The 26,416-nt window shown below is 35.5% G+C and overlaps 1 protein-coding gene across 1 annotated transcript; it reads right to left on the bottom strand.

The window, feature by feature from the left end:
* Positions 1–762: 762 nt before the first annotated feature.
* Positions 763–25,689, bottom strand: NAA30 (N-alpha-acetyltransferase 30, NatC catalytic subunit). The gene is made up of 5 exons (XM_079128992.1): positions 25,536–25,689; positions 24,512–25,271; positions 19,704–19,827; positions 17,232–17,287; positions 763–5,943 (listed from the first exon to the last, which is right to left on the bottom strand). The coding sequence occupies exons 2-5, from the start codon at positions 25,268–25,270 to the stop codon at positions 5,806–5,808; spliced, it is 1,077 nt and encodes a 358-aa protein (XP_078985118.1). The 5' UTR covers position 25,271; positions 25,536–25,689; the 3' UTR covers positions 763–5,805.
* Between the last annotated feature and the right edge of the window lie 727 nt (positions 25,690–26,416).

Below are 26,416 nucleotides of genomic sequence, written 5' to 3' on the forward strand. Positions count from 1 at the left end.
CAGGTATCCGAGTTTAAAGGCAGCAGGTTTAGCTTTAAGGCAGTAGGTTTGGCCCCCTACATGATAAACAGCCATGTATAATCATGGGAAATCTGGCCCTAAAGACGATAGTGATAAGTGCCCTACATATATTAGGGCATTGAATCACAAATATAAATAAACCAATTTAGCAATTATATTAATTTTTAAGAAGTTTCATGCATCTGTACATTTTAATGCAGCAGTTCCTTAAAGGCATCTATACATTTTAAAATGGAATTAGCGGATTTCTAAAGATAAAAAAAAAAAAAAAAAAATACATGCATTCTCAAAATGATTACTACTGGCTTTAACTCTAAAATATTTAAACCCACCAAATAAAACTTAAGAATGCCTATTTAGGGGGCAAAACACGTTTTTCAGTTCATGAAACCTGCTGGCTTTTAAAAAGTGAGTTTTTTTTGGCATGAAAGGAAAACGAGACATACAAACTTTGCAGTTGTAAATGAACAAATGAGGGTACACACTTTCTGAAATACAAATCTCACTAAATAAGTGTTTACTAAAAAACCCTACATGTAAAGGGAACTAGAAAAGTCTACAAAGGTTTGTAAGAAATTTCAAATCAATTCACTATGTAACAAATCCAGTAACAAATGTCTTTATACAATGTCTTTAAAAGCCAGGTCTGAACCTACATAGTTATTTACCACAATGTACATACAGATTCTCAGAAAATTGAGGTCTTAGAAAATTGATATATATTCATACAGCAAAGAGGTATTCATGAAAATAATAACTAAAGTTTATTTTTTAGTATTATAAAAACCTTACATAATTAGATTGAAAAGTCATTATTAATAACCCCTGCATTGTATAAATTATTAGATTGTTTTGGCACTTCCATGGTCTATAAAGACTTCTTTTTCATTTGAAGATTAAACACCGAGTTGCTATCAACAGGGGTTTTGATCTCCTAACAAGCTGTGCTAAACCAGGCACACTTTGGCCAGGTATTTACCACCCTTACTCCTGCCTTTTGACTAATTGCAGCTTACCAGATGACCAGCTAGGGTTAGGGTAATACTTTGCTTAATCTGTTTTGCTCAGAAACAAAAACAGTCTTTGGCCTCATCACCATGAGTGATTTTCCAGAATTTAAAAGTGTAAATATCACAAACCTCCAGGCCTCAAGTAGACCACTGGCAAATTATAAAGATTGATTTCATTTAGAAATGAAATGATTTTAAATTCATCTAAAATGAGAAACTTTCAGGCCTAACTATACATCATGATTTAAGACTAAAAGTATAAGAGTCTATCAGAAACCAATTTTTCACACTTGAATCTGCGTATCTTCTCAGCTCAAAGTTCTACAAACAAAACTGAAAGAGCTGCTTTTCTCAGAAAGCTACAACACCTCGTGGGCAGGGTGTTCTTTTGCTCAGAGGCAATTTCTGATCTTTTTATTTCATATTTTAATGAATTAGAAAGTATAAAATATGCTTTCCTGTTATTACTGCTTACACATTATCTAAAGCTGTGCTGCCCAATACAGTTGCCACTGGCCACATGTGACTAATTTCAATTAATAAAATTAAAAATTCAGTTCTTCATTCACACTAGTCACACCTGAGGGCTCAGTAGCTATGTGTGACTAGTGGCTACCATACTAGAGAGTGCAAAGAGCATTCATTTCCATCATCAGAGCACTGATCTGAAAAAAGTGCAGCTTTTTTATATGCTCATGAGATTTTTTTAACTCCTATTTTTAAAAGGTGTTTATTGAGCATCACTATACCTCTGGCTACAGGTTAATACTGAGTTCAAGGTATAAACCAACTGCATCAATTTTTTGGTGTTTAGACTAAATATCTATAAAGTATTTTGAGTTCCACATAAGACCCAAGTAAATCATGAACTCAATTAGATATTTTCACATTATCATAAAGAACAAATGAATATTTGTCATTCATAATAAAAATGTAGCCGTCATATGATTAAAACAGATTATCTCATCCTACCAGTATTCAAAAATCTTGAAATTATGAAAGCATACATAACTACTAATTTAAGTTTCTTACTAGAATGGGGCAAAAAGCCCTTTTCTACCTCAGTACTGTATTAAAATAGTGCTCTACTTTACCTTTGTGTCTTAGCAAAAGTGAAAAACACTACTAATGCAAGGAGGCACTATACAAACAAAAAATAGTAAACTGAAATAAAAACTCTCAGAAATAAACTGCTATGGAATACAATAACTTTCAGTTAATGCATGCAAAAACTCTCATGTGTACTGATACATGAGTTGACTGAGTACTTTTAGAAAAATCAAGTTCATCTTATTTTCAAATTTACTTTGTCAGAACAAAAAGTAGAACAATGACAACTGTTTATTACTGCTTCCAAACAACTCTTGGATGGGAGGCAGAAGTGGGGAACAGAATAGATTGTTTCTTCTTGTTTCTCTGAGTAAAAGCGAAAAAAAAAAAACAAAACAAAACAAAAAAAACCCCAATCACAAAATGCACACAGCTGTATCTTAAAGAAAAATGCAAACACAACTTAACCATACTTTATTTGACTGCATCTTATTTAGACAGCTTGCACATTTCAAATCCCATTAAATCTCTCTCTCCAAAAGAATATGGGACAGTAAGAGAAAATTATGCAGCAATATCCAGTCATCAAACAGCAGTCCAATATTTTGAGATACACGTGATATTTTATAGATACTCAACTCATATCTGACGTCAATATAATTTATGGTTATGTTTTTACAAACCTGAAAGCCCTGTAACATTATAGCACTCATTTTAATGATGTCATGGTGCACTGAAAAATAACTGATGCACGACCAGTTTGATTTTATCTATGCTCCTCCAAAGTGATGAATTTCATGATTTTTAGACACCATAATAAATATACACATCCAGTCTTATACATGTCAGCTAACATCATAACACAGGGCAAGGTAAAGTTGAAATGTGACAAACAAACTCCTTTACATAGATTTGTCGAGCAAGGGGGGAGGGTAATTTGGAGAAGAGATGCAGAAAATATTAAGACCAATTTTTTAATAGTACTTTTTCTTTTTCTTATTTTGCTGGCTTCAACTTCAAAAATTACTGTCTGTTTTCTGATCTGTGGACTTCTCTAGAGTAAGTAGCTTCATCCCAAGGTAGGGAAATTATAGTCAGCCCACACACCAAAAATGATAGTATACCCGTTAGCTTCTCCAACACTAACATATATAGCTTCATGGTAGCATTTATAAAAATGTTCAGCAGTACCAACTGCCAAACCAGTGTCAGTGGATAAAGTACAGTCAGTCTTAAAGAGGCAGCACCCCATTAAAAGAAAGTTGCACCAATTTTGCTCAGTTTTAGCCAAGTGAACCCACTCTATCAATTATAAACGGAACTGTTTCAAGCTGATATAAGAAAAATGTTTAAGTCTGATATCCAAGTAAGTTAATGTTTGATGCTATTTCAACTGGAAGAGAGACTTAATTTTGGTGGTAGGTTATCAGGCTACAGATTAAAATTTTAGGTAAACAATTTTTGCCCCCCTAAAGACATAAGGTACACTGATATCAAACATATACCAGCTGAACAATATGGCATCCATTTGACTTTTTAGTCACATAGTTAAGGTCATGTTTACAAATGCCCAGGCAATCAATTTAGTTAATTCAGCAGTTCTGGGGTTAAGGGTCAGTAGTTAGAGCTTCCTTGACATTCTGGCAAAAACATAAAAAATGGTTGAACTGATAATCTAGCATGTATCTACTTTACAACTCTCCCCATTATTTGAGTCAATCAAATGTACATTCATCAATAATCATTACCTATGAACCAAATATAAAGGTGTGAAATATAACTTGATGATGACACATGTAACACTGTTTCAGCTAGTTTCCTTCAAATTAAAATAACAGAAGCATCAATATGACTGGCATTCTTCTAAATGCTAGAGCCCAAATGAAGTTTGATCAAAAACAGATCAAAATGGCAGCTGAAAAGCTGAGTCCTATGGTCGTGATATTTTTTAATAGAACCAGTATTCTGCCCACTAAACTTTTAAAGACAATATAAAATGGAAATGTTTTCTTAAAAATAAGGAATTATAAATGATCCCACCAGCAGGAATTTTAGTTTTCATCAAATATAAATTGTGTATCTTTATTTAAAAGTCCTTCTTACCATGTTCACTTTCAAAACACTATACTGAGCAAAGAGCAGCTTTCCTTTAAAAAAAAAAAAAAAGCAACAAACTTTCCTGAAAAGGGGCCTTTACCAACTGTTAATGGAGGTAGGGTTTTAAAATACAGTAATTATAGTCATAAAATATTCAAACCAAATCCTAGCGCAGAAGTATATCCAAATGAAAATGACAACATAGATTCCTAGAAGAGTTTTCACAGAGAATGAATCTTTTTTTTCTTATGGGTACCTAGGTTTTCCAGTTAAATAAATTATCCATCACAGATTTATTGACTCAATTGAAAGCAATTAACTTTAAAATGTGTTACATTGCACTGATTAGTCAAAACACAATGTAATTAATAAACATGGTAGCTGTTCAGAAAACCCAAAGAACTCATTAAAAAAAGATTTTCATTTCTCCCTTTTGTGTGTTTCTGGAGGAACAAAGCAAAGCGCCCCCAAGAATCTGCTCAGACAAGTGAAAAGAAAATAAAAGCAGCTTAAAATGGATACAATGCACCTTGAAATTTATTTCCAAGATGAAGAACCAAAAGTGAAGTATTTTAAGAAAACAAAAGCAATGTGAATCCAAATTAAGGGGGGGGAAAAATTCCAGCTACTTTATAAAAGCTGTTCTTCACAGCTTAGCAATAATTTTGATTAAATAAAATCACACCAATTTACATTAATTTTCTATTCTTTTCCAAAAATTCCCTCTCAAAAAAAAAAAAAGGAAAAAAAAGTGCATCCAAAACCCAGCAATTCCCTGCTCTCTCAACATTTCTCATCCCTTTTGAGTCATTCCTCTAAGTTTTTCCAAATAGATTCAACTTCTTACAGTAAAGAAAGAAGGGACTTCTAAAGTAAACCACTCTGTCACTCACCTGGAAAAAGTATCCAAATTATAAAAATCTGAAATAATTTATTATCAAATTTAGAATTTAAATAAAAACAAAGTTTTCTTGTAAAGGTCTTAAAGAAAAGGAAAAGACAGCATGCATTCAAAAACTAGAGATGAAGACAAATACACTTATCTACACAGGCACTGGCAGACGCAATTTAATTATCTTTACTTATTATAAAACAATACCCCACCATACATTTTTTTTTTCATTCACTAATCACTGAGGTACCAATATTTAAGAATGGAAAATTTAATATTGAAAAAATAAAACCTAAAATTGAAGCTTTTCCCTCACCCCCTTCAAAAAACTATGGCAGGTTTTGTGTGAAATGTTAGTATACTTAGAGACTTTTACAATCTACATTGGCTTTTTTAAGGAACAAAAATCATGTTCCATTTACTGGTTTTGTGATAAAATGATCACTATGTAAATAACATTGTCAGCAGACTCTGTAAATGGACAAATCTTGGCTATCAACTGGCACATCTTGTTGGTACCAAAAGAACTCTTGAAGTTTAAAACAATCTCTTTTAATTCAGAACAAATGCGCCATGCCAAAGTGCAACAAATATTGTGCGACACTCAATGAGACACTGACAAGTAAGAGCTGCATGGAAATTTCTAAATCCACCTGCAAAGCAATTCTGTACAAATTGCATTGCATGCAAAGGTCGATTCTGTGTGGTTGGAAGTTGTTCCTTGATGTCAATTTCTCAACGCAGCCACAGTTTAAGTCGCAGTGCATCAACTCCATTTAAATAGTATCTGAACAGCCTCTTATCTCGAACAAAACCAAGATTTTCATAAAGTTTCAAAGCAGACTTATTTGTTATTTCTGTTTCCAAAACAACCTTCAAAGAAATGAGAGAAAACTAAGTTAAAATTTCATAATTCAGAAACTTAAAGGATATAATCAGATTAAATATTTAAGAAAAACATATGATGTGGATTTGTTTAAAAACCAATGGTGAAAACGGTATTAATGATACAAAAAAAAAAAAGTCATCAGAATGTAACAGTAATTATCTTTGAGTCAAGGAGAGGATGGATCCTGGGGGCTTATTTTCTGTTCTACTGATTTTTGTGATGTTTGAAATTTTTAAAAATGAGAATACATGTCTTAAACTAAAACAAAGATGAATTATTCCCCCGTAGAGAAAAATAAAGGTGACAAAAGATCAAGGGGGAAAAAAAAAAATCAACAAAGGTTTAAAAAGTAAACCAGTTATTTGAAACTATCCAGCTTGACCTCTTGTTCCTGTATTTTCATTATATGTCATCATTCATACTGATAACAATTACATTTGTCTAGACCAGAGTCTGCAAACTACAGACCTTGAGCAAAATGTGCCTGCTGAGTGATTTTGTAAATAAAGTTTTACTGGAACATAGCCATACCCATTTGTTTACAAGCCTATGGCTGCTTTCTTGACACAGGTCGGGGATGAGCAGTTGCCATACAAAGTTATGGTCTACAAAACCTAAAATATTTAGTATCTGGCCTTTTGCAGAGGAAGTCTGCTAACTCAGATCAGTGATACTCAAACTTTAGGGTAGATTAAAATAGATATAGTTTTATATATATATATAAATATATACTTCTATTTGCCTTTTCTATTTATTCTCACCTATCTCACTGAAGAATTGTCAATACAGTGAGCCATAGTGATTATTAGGGTATTATAACACTTAGGTATTTATAGAGGGGAAGGGAAAATGGCAAAGTATAATAAAACAAAGGCCCAAGTAAAGCATATGAAGCTATTCCTGTTCTATCTCAAGTTATCAAGGCAAGGATTCAAACAGATGTAATACAGAAAAGACAGTACCCCTCAACTTATCATATCCAAAATTGAACTGATGGTCTGATCTTTCTCTATAATTCTATATCTTGTAAAAAGATCTCCATCACACCACACCAGCCTCAAGCCTGAAACCCAGGATCATCTTTGAAACATTACTCTCCACCCACCTACAAACATCCAAAGAGTGAGTACTGTCAATTCCCTCAAAAACTATTCTCAGATTGGTTCTCTTCTTTCCATTCCCATTGATACCACTCTCATCAACTCTCACTGTAATTTTAAGAGTTCCCTAACTCAAGAAGACTCCACTGTCTACAAGCAGTGATGTTCTTAATTCCCTACTTAGAATAATTTATTGACTCTTTTGTCCTCAAGATAAAATCCATAATCTAAAAATAATCTAAAGAGACTTAAGTACATTAAAATATGGCCTCTATGCTCATTTAGCATGCCTGAGGCCCTGGGTTCAGTCCTCAGCACCACATAAAAATAAAATAAAGGTATTGTGTATATCTACAACTAAAAATACATATGTATCAAAAAAAAAAAAAAAATATATATATATATATATGGCCTCTAGCCGGGCGCAGTGGCGCAGGACTGTAATCCCAAAGGCTTGGGAGGCTGAGATAGGAGGATTGCAAGTTGAAAACAAGCCTCAGCAAAAGTGAGGCATTAAGCAACTCAGTGAGACGCTGTCTCTAAATAAAATACAAACTAGGGCTGGGGATGTGGCTCAGTGGTTGAGAACCCGGGAGTTCAATCCCTGGTACAAAAAAAAAAAGAAAAGAAAAGAAATAGCCTCTACATATCCATCTTTCCCTTAAGTTTCTCTCCTCTTGCTTTTCATGTTTAACACTAAACTTTCAGTCTCTGGAACCCACCATGAAAGAATATTCTACCTTCACTGTTTTGGGCCTTAGCCTTCCTTTTCAGATTAGATGGAATATCCATTTCCTTTTATACTACCCCACAACTACTGCACTGCTCCTATGAAACAGTCAATGTACCTAGTGTCACCTTTCCTAGCTAGTGAGCCTAATGAGCAGGGACCAACATGTACCTCCTTCACAGCTGTTTCCTCTGCATGTAACACTATCTACCACACTGAAATCTCTTAAATGTTTGTTAATAAAATATGTCCTTGGAATCTTTCATTGTATGATACACATTTCATAAATATTACAAAAAAGTATTGCCATGCTTTTAAATGATCAGAAAATATAAAGAAAAAGCATCATCTAAGAGCAATTATCAATGCAATCAGCCGATAAAAGCAAATAGCATGCTAAATCCAAACCTTTAAAAGATCTAAAAATCAAGTCAATGACAGTTGACAGTTCAGGATCAAGTAAAAATTTTCCTAGAAAGATTTTAAATAGAAGTTGTACAGCAAATAAATTAAAGAATTAAAATTCAATTCCTATCTGCTCTTCAAAAAAAACAAAAAACACAATTCAATTTCTAGTAATGTATGCTATACTAAATTTGGAACATTCCAGTCTGATTAATATAAGTTTTCAGTTTTGAACAATTCTGTTGGGTAATTCCTGGACTTCTGATATTAAGTCAGCCCCTAATTACAGCTAACATGTTAAATCAAGGCCATGTAATACAAGAAACAGTAAAGCTATAATAATGTAAAACTTGTAATTCATTTCACAAAAAAAAAAAAAAAAAAGTGACAATTAAAAAAAGTAATAATTAGGGCTGGGGATATAGCTCAGTTGGTAGAGTGCTTGCCTTGCATGCACAGGGCCCTGGGTTCAATCCCCAGCACCATAAAACAAAACAAAACAAAACAAAACACTAATATTTATTGAAACTGTACTATTTGTGATGAATTATGTCATTTATTTTTACTGAAGCCCTATGAAGAAAATACAGCTATCTCTATTTTAAAGATGAATGAAACTTAAGGCAACCAGTAGAGCAAGGACCAACCAGAGTCCAAATACTGAACCAGAGCTCAGTAGTAATCACTCTTCCTTACTTTCTCCAATTGTTTCCCAGAGTAAAATAAAGCAGCAAAAGGGAGATCAAACCTACACAGGACAGGATGAAGGGGACTGAAGTCCACCTTAATCTAAAAATATTCAGAACACATCTAAGGTTCACTATAGCTTACACAAACACTATTGAAGTGTGGTTAAGAGTTGAATTCTGGTTTGTCATCATCTTAATCATCAGATAAATAAAGCCCAATTACACAGAAAAAAAATTACTTAAAAGGCTACTCTAATTAAAATGTAAAGATTCTCTTGGCACACTCACATTTTCTAAATAAAGATATCATATATTATTTGACACAACAGAAAATGCTAGGAAAAATAGCTATTTTTAAATACTTAATCACTTAAATTCTTATATTAAAAGAAAATCCAGGTTTACACTGGAAATTCACTAAAAGCTTCTCTTTTACTCTTCAACATGGGAATATTACATAGGAAAGTAAGGGATAATTGAGGATTTTTGGTCTTAAAGAAACATGACAAAGTTGAATCCTATTTAACAGAGAAAAGGAATTACTAGGATGTTCCACTGATTCTCTCAGTAACAAACCATTAACAGGGCAAGTCAAATCACTACAGTTTAGACAGCATTTTTAATATTCTAGGTTGGAAGGTTCTAGAAAGCAGGCATGTCCATTGGCATACTGTATGGCAACTAGCAGGCCTTCCACTAGCACTGGTTGAATCAACAACTAATTATTACTCTTTATAACATCCTACTAAACAGAATTAACAGCATATTACACAAAGTGACAATAGAAAATGTTAAATGATTCACTTAAAATCACACAACTGCTAAGTGGCCATTTCTTTAATTAGGCCAAACTACCTATGCCAAATCCTTACTATTTTGGGGGGTGGGGGGGAGATGGTACCAGGGATTGAACTCAGGGGCACTCAACCACTGAGCCACACTCCAGTCCTGTTTTGTATTTTATTTAGAGACAGGGTCTCAATGAGTTGCCTAGTGCCTCCCTTTTGCTGAGACAGGCTTTGAATTTTGGATCCTCCTGCTTCAGTCTCCCAAGCAGCTGGGATTAAGGCATGCACCACTGCGCCCAACTAAATCCTTACATTTTAATAACCCCATTTTATTGTATTATTTACCTAGCAGCCTGTGTAACATAGCCAAAAATATATTTCTAGTGAAATAAAAAATATTAAACATGATTATTAAACACATTAAAAATGTAATGATAAACATATAATTTAAGTACTAAGAAGTCATCATTTATATTATCAGAGTGAAAAAAAATGAATGATTGGCTCTTCCTACCCTTATATGTACCTATTTTAACCCTAAAATAACTTGGACCTCCTCCTCGGTTCCTAATAATCTAGTGTAGTCATTATTGCCTATATGATCTATTTTATTCTTTTAACAGTACAAAATACAGTGAAGTATTACACATCTAGAATTTACCAAAATGTCATGTGTATTACTTGTATAGTGCTAGAAATAAGAAGCATTAGGGGAGGTCCTGGGTTTAAATTGCAATAAGTCACAATACGCAATAAGTCACAGAGGTACTATTTACACAAGAGAGAAACTACCTATTCAAACTAAACACATTCATTTTTAGAAATGGCAATAAAAAAATGTATATGCCAAAAAGGTAAGCAGTAGACTTTTTATATTTTTGGAGTTTTCTGTAATGTTTATTATGGTTTCTCAATGGAAGAAATGCACAAGGCCTCAGGTTTAACCCCTAGTACAGAAGGAAAAAATGACATTATTTTCCACTAAAAATGTTTTAAGATTATATACTACACACTTCAGTTCCATTAAGAAATGCCACTGTATTATGATCACAGTTCATTCTGGATATTAATACTCATACCTTGAATCTTAAAAAAAAAGAAAAAAACCTGAAATTTTCAGAGATGAAGGAAAGCTACAGCTTAAACAGTAAAGCCCTGTTAACAAAATGAATTACATGTACATATACTAATTTATTTCAGAAAAAAAGTACAAAAAAGTGGTTACCATGCAGATATACTATAATTAGGTTTACAGATTTTACTTTAATCTGTATTTATCTTACCCTTTCCTTTAATGTGAAACACAAACCTGAGATACTTGTCTTAGCAGCCAGAGCATGGGGGTGCAACCAAATTCAAGCTAAAGATCAGCATATATGTAATACACTTTTTAGTCATAAAGCAACAAATCCACTTATTTCTTTTTTATGATGCTTTAATTTTTTTTGTCGGTGCCAAATGTAAAGAAAGTGAAAAATAGCTATGCTGTTTTAACATGTCTAATTTTGATATAAAAAATTGGCAAAATCACAGTAAGACAAAATGAAAATATCTACTAAGCCAGAAAAATGTAAAATTATTATTTGATCTACATTTCAACTCTATTTACTAACTGGCTTTTTTATTCTGAAGTTAAAATGGCTAGTAGCAATCAAGAACAATATGAACATCAAAGTCACATATTCAGCAAACAGAAAATATAAATTGATAGGATGTGCATTTATCTGTTAATAGATCCACAGAGTCAAAAGATCTTTTTGTAAGAATTTTAGAAATAGCAAAGTAATAGAAAATGTAATTTAGGAGCTGGGGATGCTGCTCAGTGGCAGAACTACATGCATGCTTAAGTCATGCAGGAAGCCCTGGGTTCTATCTCCAAAAAAGAAAGAAAAAAAGAAAGAGGAAAAGAAAGAGAAAAAGAAATAATTTAAAATCCACAGGGTTGGAAGTGTAACTAAGTAGCTTAGCATACTCAAGGCCCTGGGTTGGGTGCCAGGCAACATAACACAAACAAACATCTTTCAGATAAAGGTTTTCAGATATGTTGTCATTTCTTGACCCTTTAAAAGAAACCAAGCTTGGCCTAATTTAATGAAAGTAAAAGTACATGTTTAATGTTTATAGTTGGTCACTATATTATTAAAGAGAATATAATAATAAAATAATTTCAAATTTTTCTTCAAAACAATTAATTATATACAAAGGGCAATTTCATATATATATATATATTTTTTTTTTTTTGGCACTAGGGATTGAACACAGGGGTGCTTTACCACTAAGCTGCACCCCAACCCCTTTTACATTTTATTCTGAGGCAGGATCTTGCTAAGTTGCTGAGGGTCTAAGTTGCTGAGGCTGGCCTCAAACTTGAAATCCTCCACCTTAGCCTTCTGAGTCACTGTGATTAAAAGGCATGCACCACTGCACCCAGAACATTTAATTTTTTTTTAACCCAAACATATTTTAACATTGTGGTTGACTCTGCAGAATCCTTTTGCATTTTATATATTAGGTACCGTGTACAAAAAATAAGGCAATTTCTGTCCTTAGAAAGCCTCTATATAGTTAAAAAAAATACAAGTTAACAACTCATATAAGTCAAAACTCAAAAGTGCTCCTTAAAACAGGTACAAACACTATGCTAGAAACACAGAGCTAATTACTCAACAAATATTTATGAACTGTTTTACTGTATCACAAATGCCAACCTAAGTACTAAGAATACAGCAATGACACAGGAAGGCATCTCTGTGCCTCAGTGGTAAAGACACAGACACTGAAAGTGAATGTAAGTGCAGAAAGTATTAACAAGAAAAGAGTCAAGAGAAACACAGAAGATGCAACTGATCTGTTCAGAAGGAACTAGGTTGGTATTAAAAATGGGTCTTGAAGACTGAGAAGTATTTTAATAAGCAGAAAAAACAAGCTACTAGATCTAGCAAATACATCGATGAGAAAGCACTTTCATGACCATGAAGGGGCAGAAACCAAACCAAATGGGATAAAATGATAAGGAAACAGAAGCAACACACGCACTACTATCAAAAATTAAAAGTGAAAAAGAAGGGATAGTAGGAACATACCTCAACATTGTAAAGGCTATGTATGCTAAGCCCACGGCCAGCATCATTCTTAATGGAGAAAAACTGAAATCATTCCCTTTAAAAACTGGAACAAGACAGGGATGCCCTCTTTCACCACTTCTATTCAACATCATCCTTGAAATACTAGCCAGACCAATTAGATGGACTAAAGAAATTAAAGGGATATGAACAGGAAAAGATGAACTCAAGCTGTCATTATTTGCTGATGACATGATTCTATATTAGAGGATCCAAAAAACTCCACCAGAAAACTTCTAGACCTCATAAATGAATTCAGCAAAATAGCGGGATATAAAACCAACACACATAAATCTAAAGTATTCTAATATGCAAGCGATGAAACATCAGAAGGGGAAATGAAGAAAACAACTCCGTTCACAATAGCCTCAAAAAAACATAAATTAATAAAATAATTGGGAATCAATCTAACCAAAGAGGTGAAAGATCTCTAAAATGAAAACTACAGAACATTAAAGAAAGAAATTGAAGAAGACCTTAAAAGATAGAAAGATCTCCCATGTTCTTGGATAAACAGAATTAATATTATCAAAATGGCCATACTTCCAAAAGTGCTATACAGATTTAACACAATTCCAATTAAAATCCCTGTGACATTTCTCATAGAACAGAAAGAGCAATCATGAAATTCATCTAAAAGAATAAAAGACCCAGAATAGCCAAAGCAATCCTGGGCAGGAAGAGTGATGCAGGAGGTATCACAATACCAGACCTTAAACTCTACTATAGAGCAACAGTAACAAAAACGGCATGGTACTGGCACCAAAATAGACAGGTAGACCGATGGTACAGGATAGAAGACACGCAGACATACCCACATAAGTACAGTTATCTCATACTAGTCAAAGGAGCCAAAAACGTACAATGGAGAAAAGATAGCCTCTTCAACAAATGGTGCTGGCAACACTGGAAATCCATATGCAGTAAAATGAAATTAAACCCCTATCTCTCACCCATACAAAACTCAACTCAAAACGGATCAAGGATCTGGGAATTAGGCCCAAGACCCTTCATGAAATAGAAGAAAAAGTAGACCCGAATCTCCATCACCTTGGCTTAGGACCAGACCCCCATAGCACAAGAAATAAAAGCAAGAATCAATAAATGGGATAGATTCAAACTAAAAAGTTTCTTCTCAACACAGGAAACAATCAATAATGTGAAAAGAGAGCCTACAGAGTGGAGAAAATCTTTTCCACACACACTTCAGACAGAGCACTCATCTCCAAAGTTGATAAAGAACTTAAAAAACTTTACACCAAAAATACAAAGAACCCAATCAATAAAGGGGTTAAGGAACTGGGCAGACACTTCACAGAAGAAAATATACAGGTGGTCAACAAATACATGAAAAAGTGTTCATCATCCCTAGTAATTAGAGAAATGCAAATCAAAACCACCCTAAAATTTCATCCTACTCCAATTAGAATGGCTATTACCAAGAACACAAGCAATAGTAAGTGTTGGCATGGATGTGGGGGAAAAGGCACACTCGTATATTGCTGGTGGAGTTGTAAAATTGGTGCAGTCACTCTGGAAAGCAGTATGGAGATTCCTCAGAAAACTTGGAATGGACCCACCATTTGACCCAGCTATCCCACTCCTCGGTTTATACCCAAAGGACTTAAAATCAGCAAACTACAGTGATGCAGCCACATCAATGTTCATAGCAGCTCAATTCTCAATAGCTAGATTGTGGACCAACCTAGATGCTCTTCAATTGATGAATGGATAAAGAAACTGTGGTCTATATACACAATGGAATATTACTCAGCCATAAAGAATAAAATTATGGCATTTGCTGGTAAATGGATAAAGTTGGGAAATATCATGCTAAGTGAAATAGGCCAAGCCCAAAAAACCATTGGCCGAATGTTTTCTCTGCTAAGTGCATGACAATATATATGGAGGAGGGGAAGAGAAGAATGAAGGAACTCTGGATGGTGTAGAGGAAAATGGGGTGGGAGCGAGTGGGGGACAGAAAGATAGTAGAATGAAACAGACAGTATTACCCTATGTATATGCATTATTACATGAATGGTGGGAATCTACATTAGGTACAATCATAGAAATGAAAGGCTGTACCCCATTTGTGTACAATGAATCAAAATGCAGTCTGTAAAAATAAAAAAGATTTTAATAAAAAAATGAAAATAAAAGTGTTTGTTGCTGTACTGGCTTAAAACTAAATGAAAGGGGGAGTGAAAGCCTTATGAAGCACAAACAAGAGTTCTGTCCCTTCATACAATAAATTTATATGAGCAATGTGGAACACAGATAAGCAATTTTTAAAAAATCAAGGAAAGGTTCTCTAATCCACAAGCAGAGACATTCAAGTTCCAAGAATAAATAAGATAAAAAAGTTCACGGAGCAGTCATCTCCATGATCAATAAGTAACAATAAGATAACAATAAGTAATACTCACTACTTTAAAAGGAAAAAAAAAAAGAACTAGCATTAGATTTTCAGACCCACAATGAAAAGACTGTTTCTATCCTAAAGTATATCACTAATTTTAGGATTTAACATTGAAGCTAAAATTATCATCAAAATTTCTGTATCATACCTTAGAATTTTCAGAGAAAAGCCAACACTATATGTTTATAAATATGATTGGTTAAGGTAAAGCCCCCCTCACAGGTTGTGATTAGGGTAATTCGTAAAAGGCTTGACCATGGGAACAAAATGCTTCCTGCCTCTAACTTCCCTCACCAGAAATGACTCTACTCAATAGCAGATCAAAACAAAGTCTATCAAACCCAAAGATTTCTCCAAACTGTTAAGCAACTTTTGTAAAGCCTGATACTTCTCTTCTTGATGAGCTAAGCTAGTATGGCAACGGTTCAAACATAGAGACCTATATTCATGAATTCATCCAGTTCGATTACCTCCTGCAAATTTAGTTACTGTAAATGATGGGTTTCTGACATTTGACTTTTGGATACTGAAAGCTGTCATAAATGATGCAAGTTCCTCCACCAACTGAGAATTATCCATTAAGAGTAAAATTAAATGTCTTTAAATCCTAAAATGACTTCACGTGCTACCCAATGTCTATAGGCCATATATCATCATTTAGTGTGATCTATTAGGATATAGACAATGTGAACCAGGAGCATGGAAATACTCTACAGTAAATCTCTATTTTAACATGAAAATACACTGATATAGTGTTAAATAAAAGCAATTATTACTGCACAAGATGATTTCATTTGTATAAAAGTTACATATTTGCATAAATGTGTGCTTAGAAAATGGGAGGACGCTTATTAGCTATAGGTGGAAAAAAGGGTAAAAAATTTAAAGAGTTTCACTGGACACGGTGGCACATGTCTGTAATCCCAGTAATTTGGGAGGCTGAGTCAGGAGGAGCACAAGTTCAAAGCCAGACTCCGAAACCTAGCAAAGCCCCAAGTAACTTAGTGAGGGCTGGTCTCAAAATAAAATAAAAATAAAATAAAAATAAAAAGGGCTGGTTCAGTGGTTAAACACCCCTGGGTTCAAAAAAAAAAAAAAATTGAAGAGTGTGAAGATGGAAGAAGCAGTGATTTTATAAACAAAATACATACTTAATATAATAACTGTATAAATTTTATACCTAAAAAACTGCTTTTCCAAAAGGTCACAAAAATATTATTAAGTTCAATTTGTTGAAAAAAATTGCCTAATTTCATGTCCTTTGAGAGCTCTCTAAGGTACATTTGCTCCCCAATAATAAAGACAACTGTCTTGAGAAATACAACTTTGTTCCTCCTTGGTTACCACTGTCATAGTAAAGACATCTGTTATTTTCTAGTTTAAGCTTGTTCCCTTCCACACTGAACAACAGTAAATGTTAACATCCCAATCATCACTGATATTAACTGAGCACATATGTAAAGCACAATATTGTAGAATATAAACGAATTATATCTGCCATCAGGTCTTACAAACAGGCTGAAAAGAGAAAATACCCTTACATTAACATACAGAAGGTTTTACATTTAAAAAGTCATCCCTGATAGCCTTATCATTTATGCTTAAGGCCTAGAGATTTTTTTCAAGTATGAAATGTCCTTCACATAGGCTGACAGTTTTCCCATGGTTAAAAAAAAAGAAAAAGTAAAAGATGTTACACAAAGACTAAGGTCAAATTAAAATTAGGTTTGTAGTAAGACCTACCTAAAATGACTTAACTGATAACCAGGTTATAAAAGCCAGTTATTTACCAGAAATGCCTAAGATTTTTACCTTTACATTTTGAAGAAATTTAAGCTCCATTATCTTAAAATTGATTCTATGTCAAAATTCATGTTTTTAAATAGAATATAATTCTCACTATCAGCTAAATTTTTATAAGTTTCCAATGAAATTTATTACTATTATTATAGAATATTCATAGAATACTCAGTACAATACTGCCCACAATAAAGGCATTAAACATTAAGAAAAACTTACCTCATCACAGTCTCCTTCAACCATGGCATATATAGCTTTCTTAACCAAGTTAGTACCTAGAATACAGATCTGAGTATTAATGAAGGAAAAATGTAATTAGTTTATTAAAGAGCCTAACTTATGATATTCATAATAAGCACAGATATGTGCAATGTTAGGCTGTACTGTGAATATAGACATACTGACCATCTCAAATTAAGTGAGGGAACAAAAATGTAGATATGAACTGAGAGAAACCAAAGAGAACTTACACATTGCAATATAAGGTTCCTCTTGAAAGACCTATCTCCTGATATACTCCTTTTTCTCAGATGTAATCATTTGCCCCAAGCAGGAGTTTGTTTTATTGTTTGAACATAGGAGGAAAGGAAAAAGGCAAGATATGATATGGCCAGAGCAACCCACCACCACCATGTGCTGGCCAGAACTTAACTGAGTTGATCTTGTGAAAGATCTTCCAAACCCCTGGAGAAAGGCACAAGCCAGCTTCACAGGAACTACTGTGCCCACAATAGGACAAGACACTCAGTTTCTACAAATCTTATAGTGACCTAGGTGCAACTAAGTATGGCATTCTCAATGATGTCAGTGGTGTGTCTATAAACGTCTAGCAAAAGTATCCTACTGTGGATCAGAAATATCTAACCCATTAAAAGAAAAAAAAAAACTGCCAAATGATTTTAAAGAAAAAAAGACAAATTTCAGTTTAAAAAACACTTAATTTTTAAATCATGCATACTAGTATGCATGCATACTGTGGGCCAATTATTTCTGAAGGCCAGTTTGTAACCCTAAAGCAACTGGTTTCTGTCCTGTGAACTAGACAAACAATTGCCTATCATTTTTCATGAGTTCTATCAGCTCTTTTCAATCCCCTGAAAATTAAACTGGGTTTACAAAACAGGTCCAATTAATTAAAAATCTTAGTGGAAAGCTGTAATACTATTAAAAAAAACAAAGTCAGTTAAACCTAACATATTGGCAGGCATGGTGGCACATGCCTATAGTCACAGCTACTTGGGAAGTTGAAGCAGCATTATTTAAACCCAGGAATTCACCGCCAGCCTGGGCCTCATAGTGAGACTGTCTCAAAAACAAAACAAAACAAAATACCCTAACATTAAGTAAACCTACTTATGATAATTTCTCATGACATCAAATACTATATGAAACAGTCTAATGTTAAGACAATAATGTTCATTTACTATTTCAAAAAGCTGCAAGTAACAAAATTGCTAATAATTAAGTACTGGTACAGACATCAAAAATTACTTCATGAACACTTGCTTAAGTACACCCCAGAATTTGACAAGCTTTAGACAAATACTTGCTTACCTAACTTCTACTCTTCCATCATGAAAAAAAGTCAGTAGACACTAGATCAGTGGTTTTTCTTTCTTTCTTTTTTTTGGTACTGTGGATTGAATCCAGGGACAGTTGACCAATGAGCTACATCCCCAGACCTATTTATTTCTTTATTTACTTATTTGAGACAGTTCCTACTAAGTTTCTGAGGCTAGCCTTGAAATTGCCTCAGCCTCTAGAGACATGGAGATTACAAGAGTGTGCCACTAGCCCAGCATGATTCTTAAGTAGGCTTACTTCAGTCACTGAGGGAAGTGTCAGTCCTACCTGACAGGATAAACAAGATTCACAGGGAAAAAGGTCAAAACATTTGCTTTTAAATCACCCAGGTGATTTTAACCACCATTAAAAACCATGAGCATAAGATTAATGAAACATGCTAGGAAAGGTAGACACCCCCGCCCCCTGACCAAAGACATGAATTTGGAAGAAATAATCAATTCTCCTCTCCTGGGCCTCCCTGAAAGTGAAATATGTTTGACAACAAGCACTAAGTAATGGTAATAATTACTTCATAGTTTGGGTTTGCTTCAGATCCACCTAACCCATGGATGAACAGCTTCTTGAGGGCTAGGATCAAGTGCCCTCATAATGCTATTAAAAACTGTAGACTTTTTGTACTTAATATAATACAAAGCATTTTGAATGATATCAGAAAGAAAAAAGGTTTGAAGATGAAAACTGATCACATTCTACTTGTTAAAAAAATAATCTCTAGCCTGGTACAGTGGTGTACATCTGTAATCCCAGTTATTAGGGAGGCTGAGGCAGGAAGATTGCAAGTTCAAGGTTGACCTGAGCAACTTAGTAAGAACCTCTCTCAAAATTTAAAAAATAAAAGGGGCTGGAGATATAGTTCAGTTATACAGCACCACTAGGTTCAATCCCAAATACCACCCCTAAAAGAAAAAAAAAAATCTCTAAAACCATTAACATGAAATTCACTTTAAGGTCTTTCTGAGTATATTACTTTAAAATAAAAACAACTTTAATTTTCTTCCTTTATCTTCAAGTTCATTTCTGTATTTATATTTAAGTCTTTTGTTTTAAAACACAAAAAATGAAAATAACTTAGTCATTCTTTTAGTGAAATAATATTTTTCTTACCAATGCCATTTCTCCTGTATTTGGAATCCACAGCTAACATGGCTATATAACCTCTGCGGAACATCTTTTTGTGCATATCCAACTTGCAAACGATGGCACCTACACACTCCTCCCCTACCATGGCCTTAAAAATAAACAAACAGTCATGAAGAATACATTGCCATGAGGTACTGCATATTTACCCAGGGAAAACAGCAACCAACCATTGTTCAGCATTTTTGAATGAGGAAGAGATAATGACAGCAATCACAAAAGTTTCAGAAATCTGAATCCCAGAACTCCTTCAAATGTTCCAATTTTTAAAAATCTCTCAATATTTTTTAGAACATGAATTTCTCATGCTTATTAAAGCCTAGAAGAAAAAGATTTTTCACAAGGTAAACAATCAAGTACTTTGTAAGATTATACATGACATACTTAAAATTACAATTATGTGCAATAAAGACCTAGTTAAGTTTTGGAAAGGGGGAATAGGTGAGCAAAATTTTTTGAAGGAAAAAATCTATTCATTAGAATATGATGAAATGTTATACAATTTTCCCATCAGCAGAATATTATGTTTTTATAATAAAGTTTTAATGAAAAATATTACATGATATTTATATCTGAATGACAGATTTTCACCAAGAAAAAATATATACATTTTCAGGGAAAGGATTATTATTTGTAAGATATTGCTTAGATTCAAGAGATTCTGGTATTCAAGTACTCCAAAGACTAAGTATGTGATGGTCTCATTTTTAGGATACTCCTGACTATGGGTCGTTGTCATAAAGCTCTCTGTAGCTCAAAATCAAAGCTTTATATTAATACGATTTACAGGGCTTTCTATTTTGTCAGCTTCCTAAAGTGTTAAAGGCTACATGTTAAATAAATGCTAATAATTCCCCATTTTCATTAACATTTCCAAAGTCATCACAGTAAATATTTTTTTAATTCCAAAAATGATAAAAAAAGGTTCTAATACTATTTTCTGATAAATAGGGTAATATCTCCAATTGCTTAATGTGTCAGCAAGCAGTACTTCTTTTTCTGTAAATTATCTTTGCATAAGAAACAATTTCAACAACAAAACTAGGTTGGGTTAAAAAGTTAATTAACAAAGTTCAGTTTATACCTAAGACATATTTTAACTTGATTTGTTGTAACATTTTTTTCAGTCTGTGACTCTATAAATTGATTAAGGCTTACTCTTTTTTTTTTTAATAAATTGTGGAAAAATCTTTTTAGGCAAGATAATTCTAATCCATTTCACACAAACCTAAAACTAGGTCAGAAAAATTCCTTTGAAGGAATATTAAATTCAACAATCCACACTAGTTCATTTCTGTTTTATCACACAGTCCAAAATTATATCGGGTCACTAAACCTCTAAAATTATTTCCATTTTTTTCATTTATAATAAATGAATGTGCTTTAATTCTTCTGAAAATTAAAAGTTCTTTCTGCATTAAGACTTGAAATACACAGAAAAGTTGTTTGATCAAACAACTCTGACTTTTTTTTCTTTTTGGTGCCTATTTTAAATGCCCTCTACCACTGAGCTACATCCCCAGACACTGACAGCATTTTTTTCTTTTCTTTTTGGTGCTGGAGATTGAACCCAGAATGCTACCACTGAGCTATAGCCCCAGTCCTCCTGACAGCATTTTCTGATTTGAGAATAACTCACTTAAAACACAAACATACACATGTAAACTCATTAGATCAAATGGTACTTTAAAAAGGCCAGAAAAAAATTGTGACCTGATCTCATAACTAAGCTCCTGTGAAATGGAAGTCTATATTAACCTCTGACACAAAAATAAAGGACAACTACATCTTACAGATATTAAAGCTATTCAATCAAGAAAAAATGAAAACCACTGACTACAATACGACTAAACAACTTTCATACTGGACAGGAATTTCCCAAACATATCTTCATCCTTTGATCAAGAAAGTAAAAAGCAAACAAAATAATATATTATTTCATTCTTAGACCGAATTGGATATTTTCCTAATTAAGAATCTGGAGAAGCAAAAATCAAGTTGTATACTTTATCTAAAAATAAAAGCCCAATATATGATACACTATTAGTAAAATGTTGCTAATAAAAACAGATACTGCATTCTTTCATGATAAACTGCTAATAAATATACATTTACAACAACCACTAAATTGCTTTTTGATCTTTCCAAATAAAAAGTTTCTGCACATACTTTTAAAACTCATGCTATTAACTGTTTTTTTTCAAGTACTGAAATTCAAAAATCACTGGCAAGATTAAGACTTAACTACTAAGGACAAAGGTTTGTCAATCGATAAAATTATGAAAAAATAAAAATTGTGTGAAACAGAGATTCCAAAATTCCAGAACACTACAAATAGAAAACTGAAGGAAGCCAGAAAGTTAAATTTAGAACAAATAAACGGAAGTACTATATTACACTGTTAGTAGTGAATTTAAGAACTTCTAAAAGGCACCAACAACCACAACACCATGAACACTAATGGATAAAATACACAGTAACTGACAGTGCCTCACATTTGTACTGTCTTGTATTTTTGCATCTGTTACATCAGAAAAAAATTATAATAAATTTGTCATCCTTGTTAGTCAATCAAGTACTGGCAATTCTGTATCATTCAACCCTATATATTCCATTTGACCCATTACAGGAAATCATGAACATTTGGAGGTTTCTAATCTTTTGAGAACAATGTTTTTAAGAACAACTGTTCCTTAATGAAGACAACTTTGTGACAGAATGAATTGTATAAAACAGTCAAGGGTATGCCATTTTTCCAGGTTCTTATTTATTACCATAATGAGAGGCCAGGAGACCTGGGTTCTACCTTTACCTTTCTGATACTAAATATCTGGAGAATTAAACATTTTAAGTCACTCTTACCTTTATTTTTTTCATGAAAAGAAAAAAAAAAAAAAAGTTGGGCAACAATTCTCACTCTCTCCAGGATTCTTTCAGATATGATTTAAAATAAACACTTGTATTTTTTTAAAAAGCAGTTCTTACGGGAAATTCAAATTTAAAAGCATGCCAACATAAATTCCCGTTCTAAGAGAGCCTCTATTGTTTACTGTTTTATTGTTTAATACCTCCAGATTCATGCTTGCACTAGTAAATCTTACAGGACAACCACTTGTGCATCTCAACTTCCAGGTATTCAGAATTTAATATTAAACTGGCTATTAAAGGCTAAAGTACAAATTAGCTGGTGAATTAAAAGGGGTCTATATAAAATCAAGACTAAAGTTTACTAATATCAAATTTACCAGAGTCTAAAATGGCAGCCAAGTTGGGAGGCCTAGATAGTGTCAGGACTCAAAAGTTGACTAAATATTACATATACATACCCACTTTTTGGAATTGACGAAAAACATCCATTTCGATTTAAAATGTAACTCAAATATATACTTCTGTGGGTTAACTTAAAATTGAATTACTCTAAATATTTAGCAAATACAATAGCATCCGATAAGACATTTGTAATAGTGCTGTAAGTCATCTTCCCATATTCACTGACATAGACATGTCTTAGAACTTTAATTTAATACAATGCTAACAAGCCTAAAAGAACATTTTCTACAAAATACTACCTACAGCTTAAGCAAATGTATTAAATTGAACACAAAGTTAACACAGAAAATAACAAAACAACTATTATCTACAATACCCAGATTATACTTTCAGATTACCATCAAGCTATAGAATCAGACTTTCAAAGTATTGTCAAAACATATTGCACCAACTATTAAGTACAACCAAGCAAATGTTAGAACAATAAATAATAATGGTAGCTTTTATCTTCACAAAAAATACTTCTTAAAAGCATGTCACCATTCATATAATTCAATGGAAACAATATGTTATGTATAGTGATACAAAACATACTAATCTGCAGTCAATATTTAAAGTTTTCATATGGACTGAAATTGGGTTAATATTACTATAAAGGAATTACTGGTACTGTAAATAGTATGTAAGTTGAAAAAAAAATTATTCCGTTTATCCAACAGTCAAGTCTCTTTGGCTTACACGTAAATAAAAAACTTTTGTCAACTATACCCCACACAATCCAAGTACCAGTGTTTAAACATATCTTTAACTGATTTCTTTAAAAGGGAAAAAGAAAAAAAGACTAGTAACAAATTCACAGGTAAGTTTCCACAAAGAATATTCTGTTCAAGTTTCAGGAGTCTTTCAAGTCACCAGAAGTGTTAGTGGCACCTTCTGTAAAAAACAGGCTAGCCACAACTGTTAATTGTCCTGCTGAAGTAAAAGGAAACAATCTCCATAAATATTAAACACCCTTGTAAGATTTAATTCTCCAATGTAGCCACAGAAAGTTTACTGACAATCATGTTCACCAAAACATGTTTATGCATACACTCTTCCCTGATTATGACTGTAATCGAGAGATTAATAAGGCCTGTATCCGAACAGAACCATATTCAAATGAAATGACTACTAAGTGCTTTGAGGATGAGGGAAGGTAATTAAATACGGTTAAACATGATCATAAGTTAATGTAAACAGGACACAAGACACCCCCCACCCAGTGAAACATGCATCATAAGGCTTGCTGCACTTTCATCAGTATCAAGTTAACCCAGGTCATGAAGTCTTACCTTCAGAACAGTTTCATTAAATAACTAGGAATGTGTACACACACTTTACATCATGTGAGATACTATGAATTGCACAAGGATACATCCACTGCCACATTCTCGGCCCTCAAGCTCCCTGCCCTGCGTGGCCTGGATCTCGGTTGGGCTCACCCTCTTTTCATTCCATCCACTTACCAAGAAGCACAGCTGTGGCCAGTTGTGGATAAAATATCTATACGTATAAATGGAGTAGGGTTCGGACAGATCTTTGGTGATCAGTCTCATGATATCGGGCATTTGTAGCTCGGATTCGTATCGGACATATCGTATCGTCCGATCCTCCCCAGGCTCGACCTCCCTGCCCGAGGGACTTCTTAAACTGCAACCGGCGGTCAGGGACGAAGACAGCAGCCGCACCTGCTCGTCTTCCTCCTCCTCCGTGCCCTCGGCCAGTCCATTGCGGGCCGCCGCGGGGTCGCTCACCGCGGCTACCTCTGCCGGGTTGGGGAGCGCAGTTCTTGCATTAATGGGGAGGGAGTGAAGGGGTCTCTCGCCCGAGTGAACCCCGACTCCCTTTGTTGCAGTCGCTTTGGGGCCCCCGTCGGGGTTGGCCGTGCTCGTGGCCACCTCGGTTGCACTCAGGACCTTGCTCTTGAGGGAAGCGGCCGCCCGGAGGTGTCGCAGTTCGGGGCTGATCAATCCGTTGAGCTGCTGCTGCTCCTGCGGCGGCTCCGGGCAGCGGAGGCACGGATGCCTCTTGGCCGCCGCCGTTGCCTCGTCGCCCGCCCGGCTCCTGCCGCCAACACCTTCGTGTTCCTCTTCGTCCTCCTCGTCCTCGCTGCAGCAGGCGAGGGCAGCCCCCGCCGGGAAGGGGCAACGGGGCTCGGCCGCCGCCGGGGCCGGAGGTGCTGGTGGTGGGAGGAGGCTGCTAGGCCCAGGCGGTACCTCCGCCATCCTAGGAGCGACAGAGACCGAGAGAGGAGGCCATGAGTCTCGACCGACGAGCGCGGAGCAGAGGGAGCAGCGGGCGGGGAGCGGCGGAGGAGGGGGGAACAAAGGCAGAAACCGTCCCTCACGAAGCTGCCCCCCAATTCCGCGCCGACCCCCCCAGCTCGTCAGCGCCGCCCAGCTGCTCAGCCGGCCACCGTCCCGGTTCACCCGGGCCCATCCGCCGGCCCTGTCACCCGCGGCACCTCCCCGCCCCCTCCCCGCCGCTCACCCGGCACTGGTCCCCGCCGCCGCTGCCGCCACTCCTCTTCCTCAGCCACCGCCGCCGCCTCCTTAGCCGCCGCGGCCGCCTCTACCGCCGCCAAGGATCTCACCCAGCCGCCGTCGCCGTAAAGCGCCTCGGCTGTTACCCCGGGTAAAGTTTCCTGGGCCTGGCTTTACGACACTTCCCTGCCTGCCGGCTGCCGGAGCCAAGGGAAAGGGGCGTGGAGGGAGGTGACCTGCGGAGGGGCGGGGCCGAAGGTGTCTCCCGCGGGCTTTGCGGGAGGCTGAGAGCTGATGGGTGGGACTGTGGGCGGGGAAGTTACCAGGGCTTTGGAGTCACCGGCTCCCAGCCCCCTCTCCTCAGTTTTGGGGCTCCTCCACCAAGCGAGATTCTGAACGGGGCCGCGGAGAGATGGGGAGGGGTGGGCCCGGCGGGCACTGCCTGCTCCTAGTCTGTTGCGCCCACCCAGCTACCATGAATCCTGCCAGCTCTAAGCCTGTGGACCTGGCCCTTTTTACAACTGCACAACGTTTAACTTTTGCCTTAACCAGGGGCGTGAGGAAAGGAGAAGCGGTTAAAAATGGAGCGAATCAGGGAAGCAACTTGTAAAGGAGAGGAAGTTTAAAGCTTTGAGTTGTGAAAATATGAGGATGGCTGTAGAAACCTGAGCGTTTGCAATGTGAATGAGCCTCCTTATCCCTTTGAGACAGGTAGTCCCCTTCCTTTCCCTCTTCCATAGCTCCCTTCTCCCTACCCCCACCCCCGCCCTTGCCTCCGCCGAGCAGAATTGGAGGTAAAGGGGACTAACTGGTGCTGGACTGTTGCAAGCACTCCTGGGGAAGGAATGACAGAGATTGATGAAAGAGAGTGAAAATGATCAAGAAGCA

Source organism: Sciurus vulgaris (genome assembly GCF_902686455.1).
Source record: "Sciurus vulgaris genome assembly, chromosome: 2".
NCBI classification, from domain to species: domain Eukaryota; kingdom Metazoa; phylum Chordata; class Mammalia; order Rodentia; family Sciuridae; genus Sciurus; species Sciurus vulgaris.

Coding starts and splice junctions, on each gene's coding strand:
- NAA30 (XM_079128992.1), bottom strand. CDS start 25,270: ATGGCGGAGGTACCGCCTGGGCCTAGCAGCCTCCTCCCACCACCAGCA. Junction 17,288..19,703: donor ATACAGGAGAAATGGCATTG/GTAAGAAAAATA, acceptor TCTGTATTCTAG/GTACTAACTTGGTTAAGAAA. Junction 5,944..17,231: donor TTGAAGGAGACTGTGATGAG/GTAAGTTTTTCT, acceptor ATTTCTTTGAAG/GTTGTTTTGGAAACAGAAAT.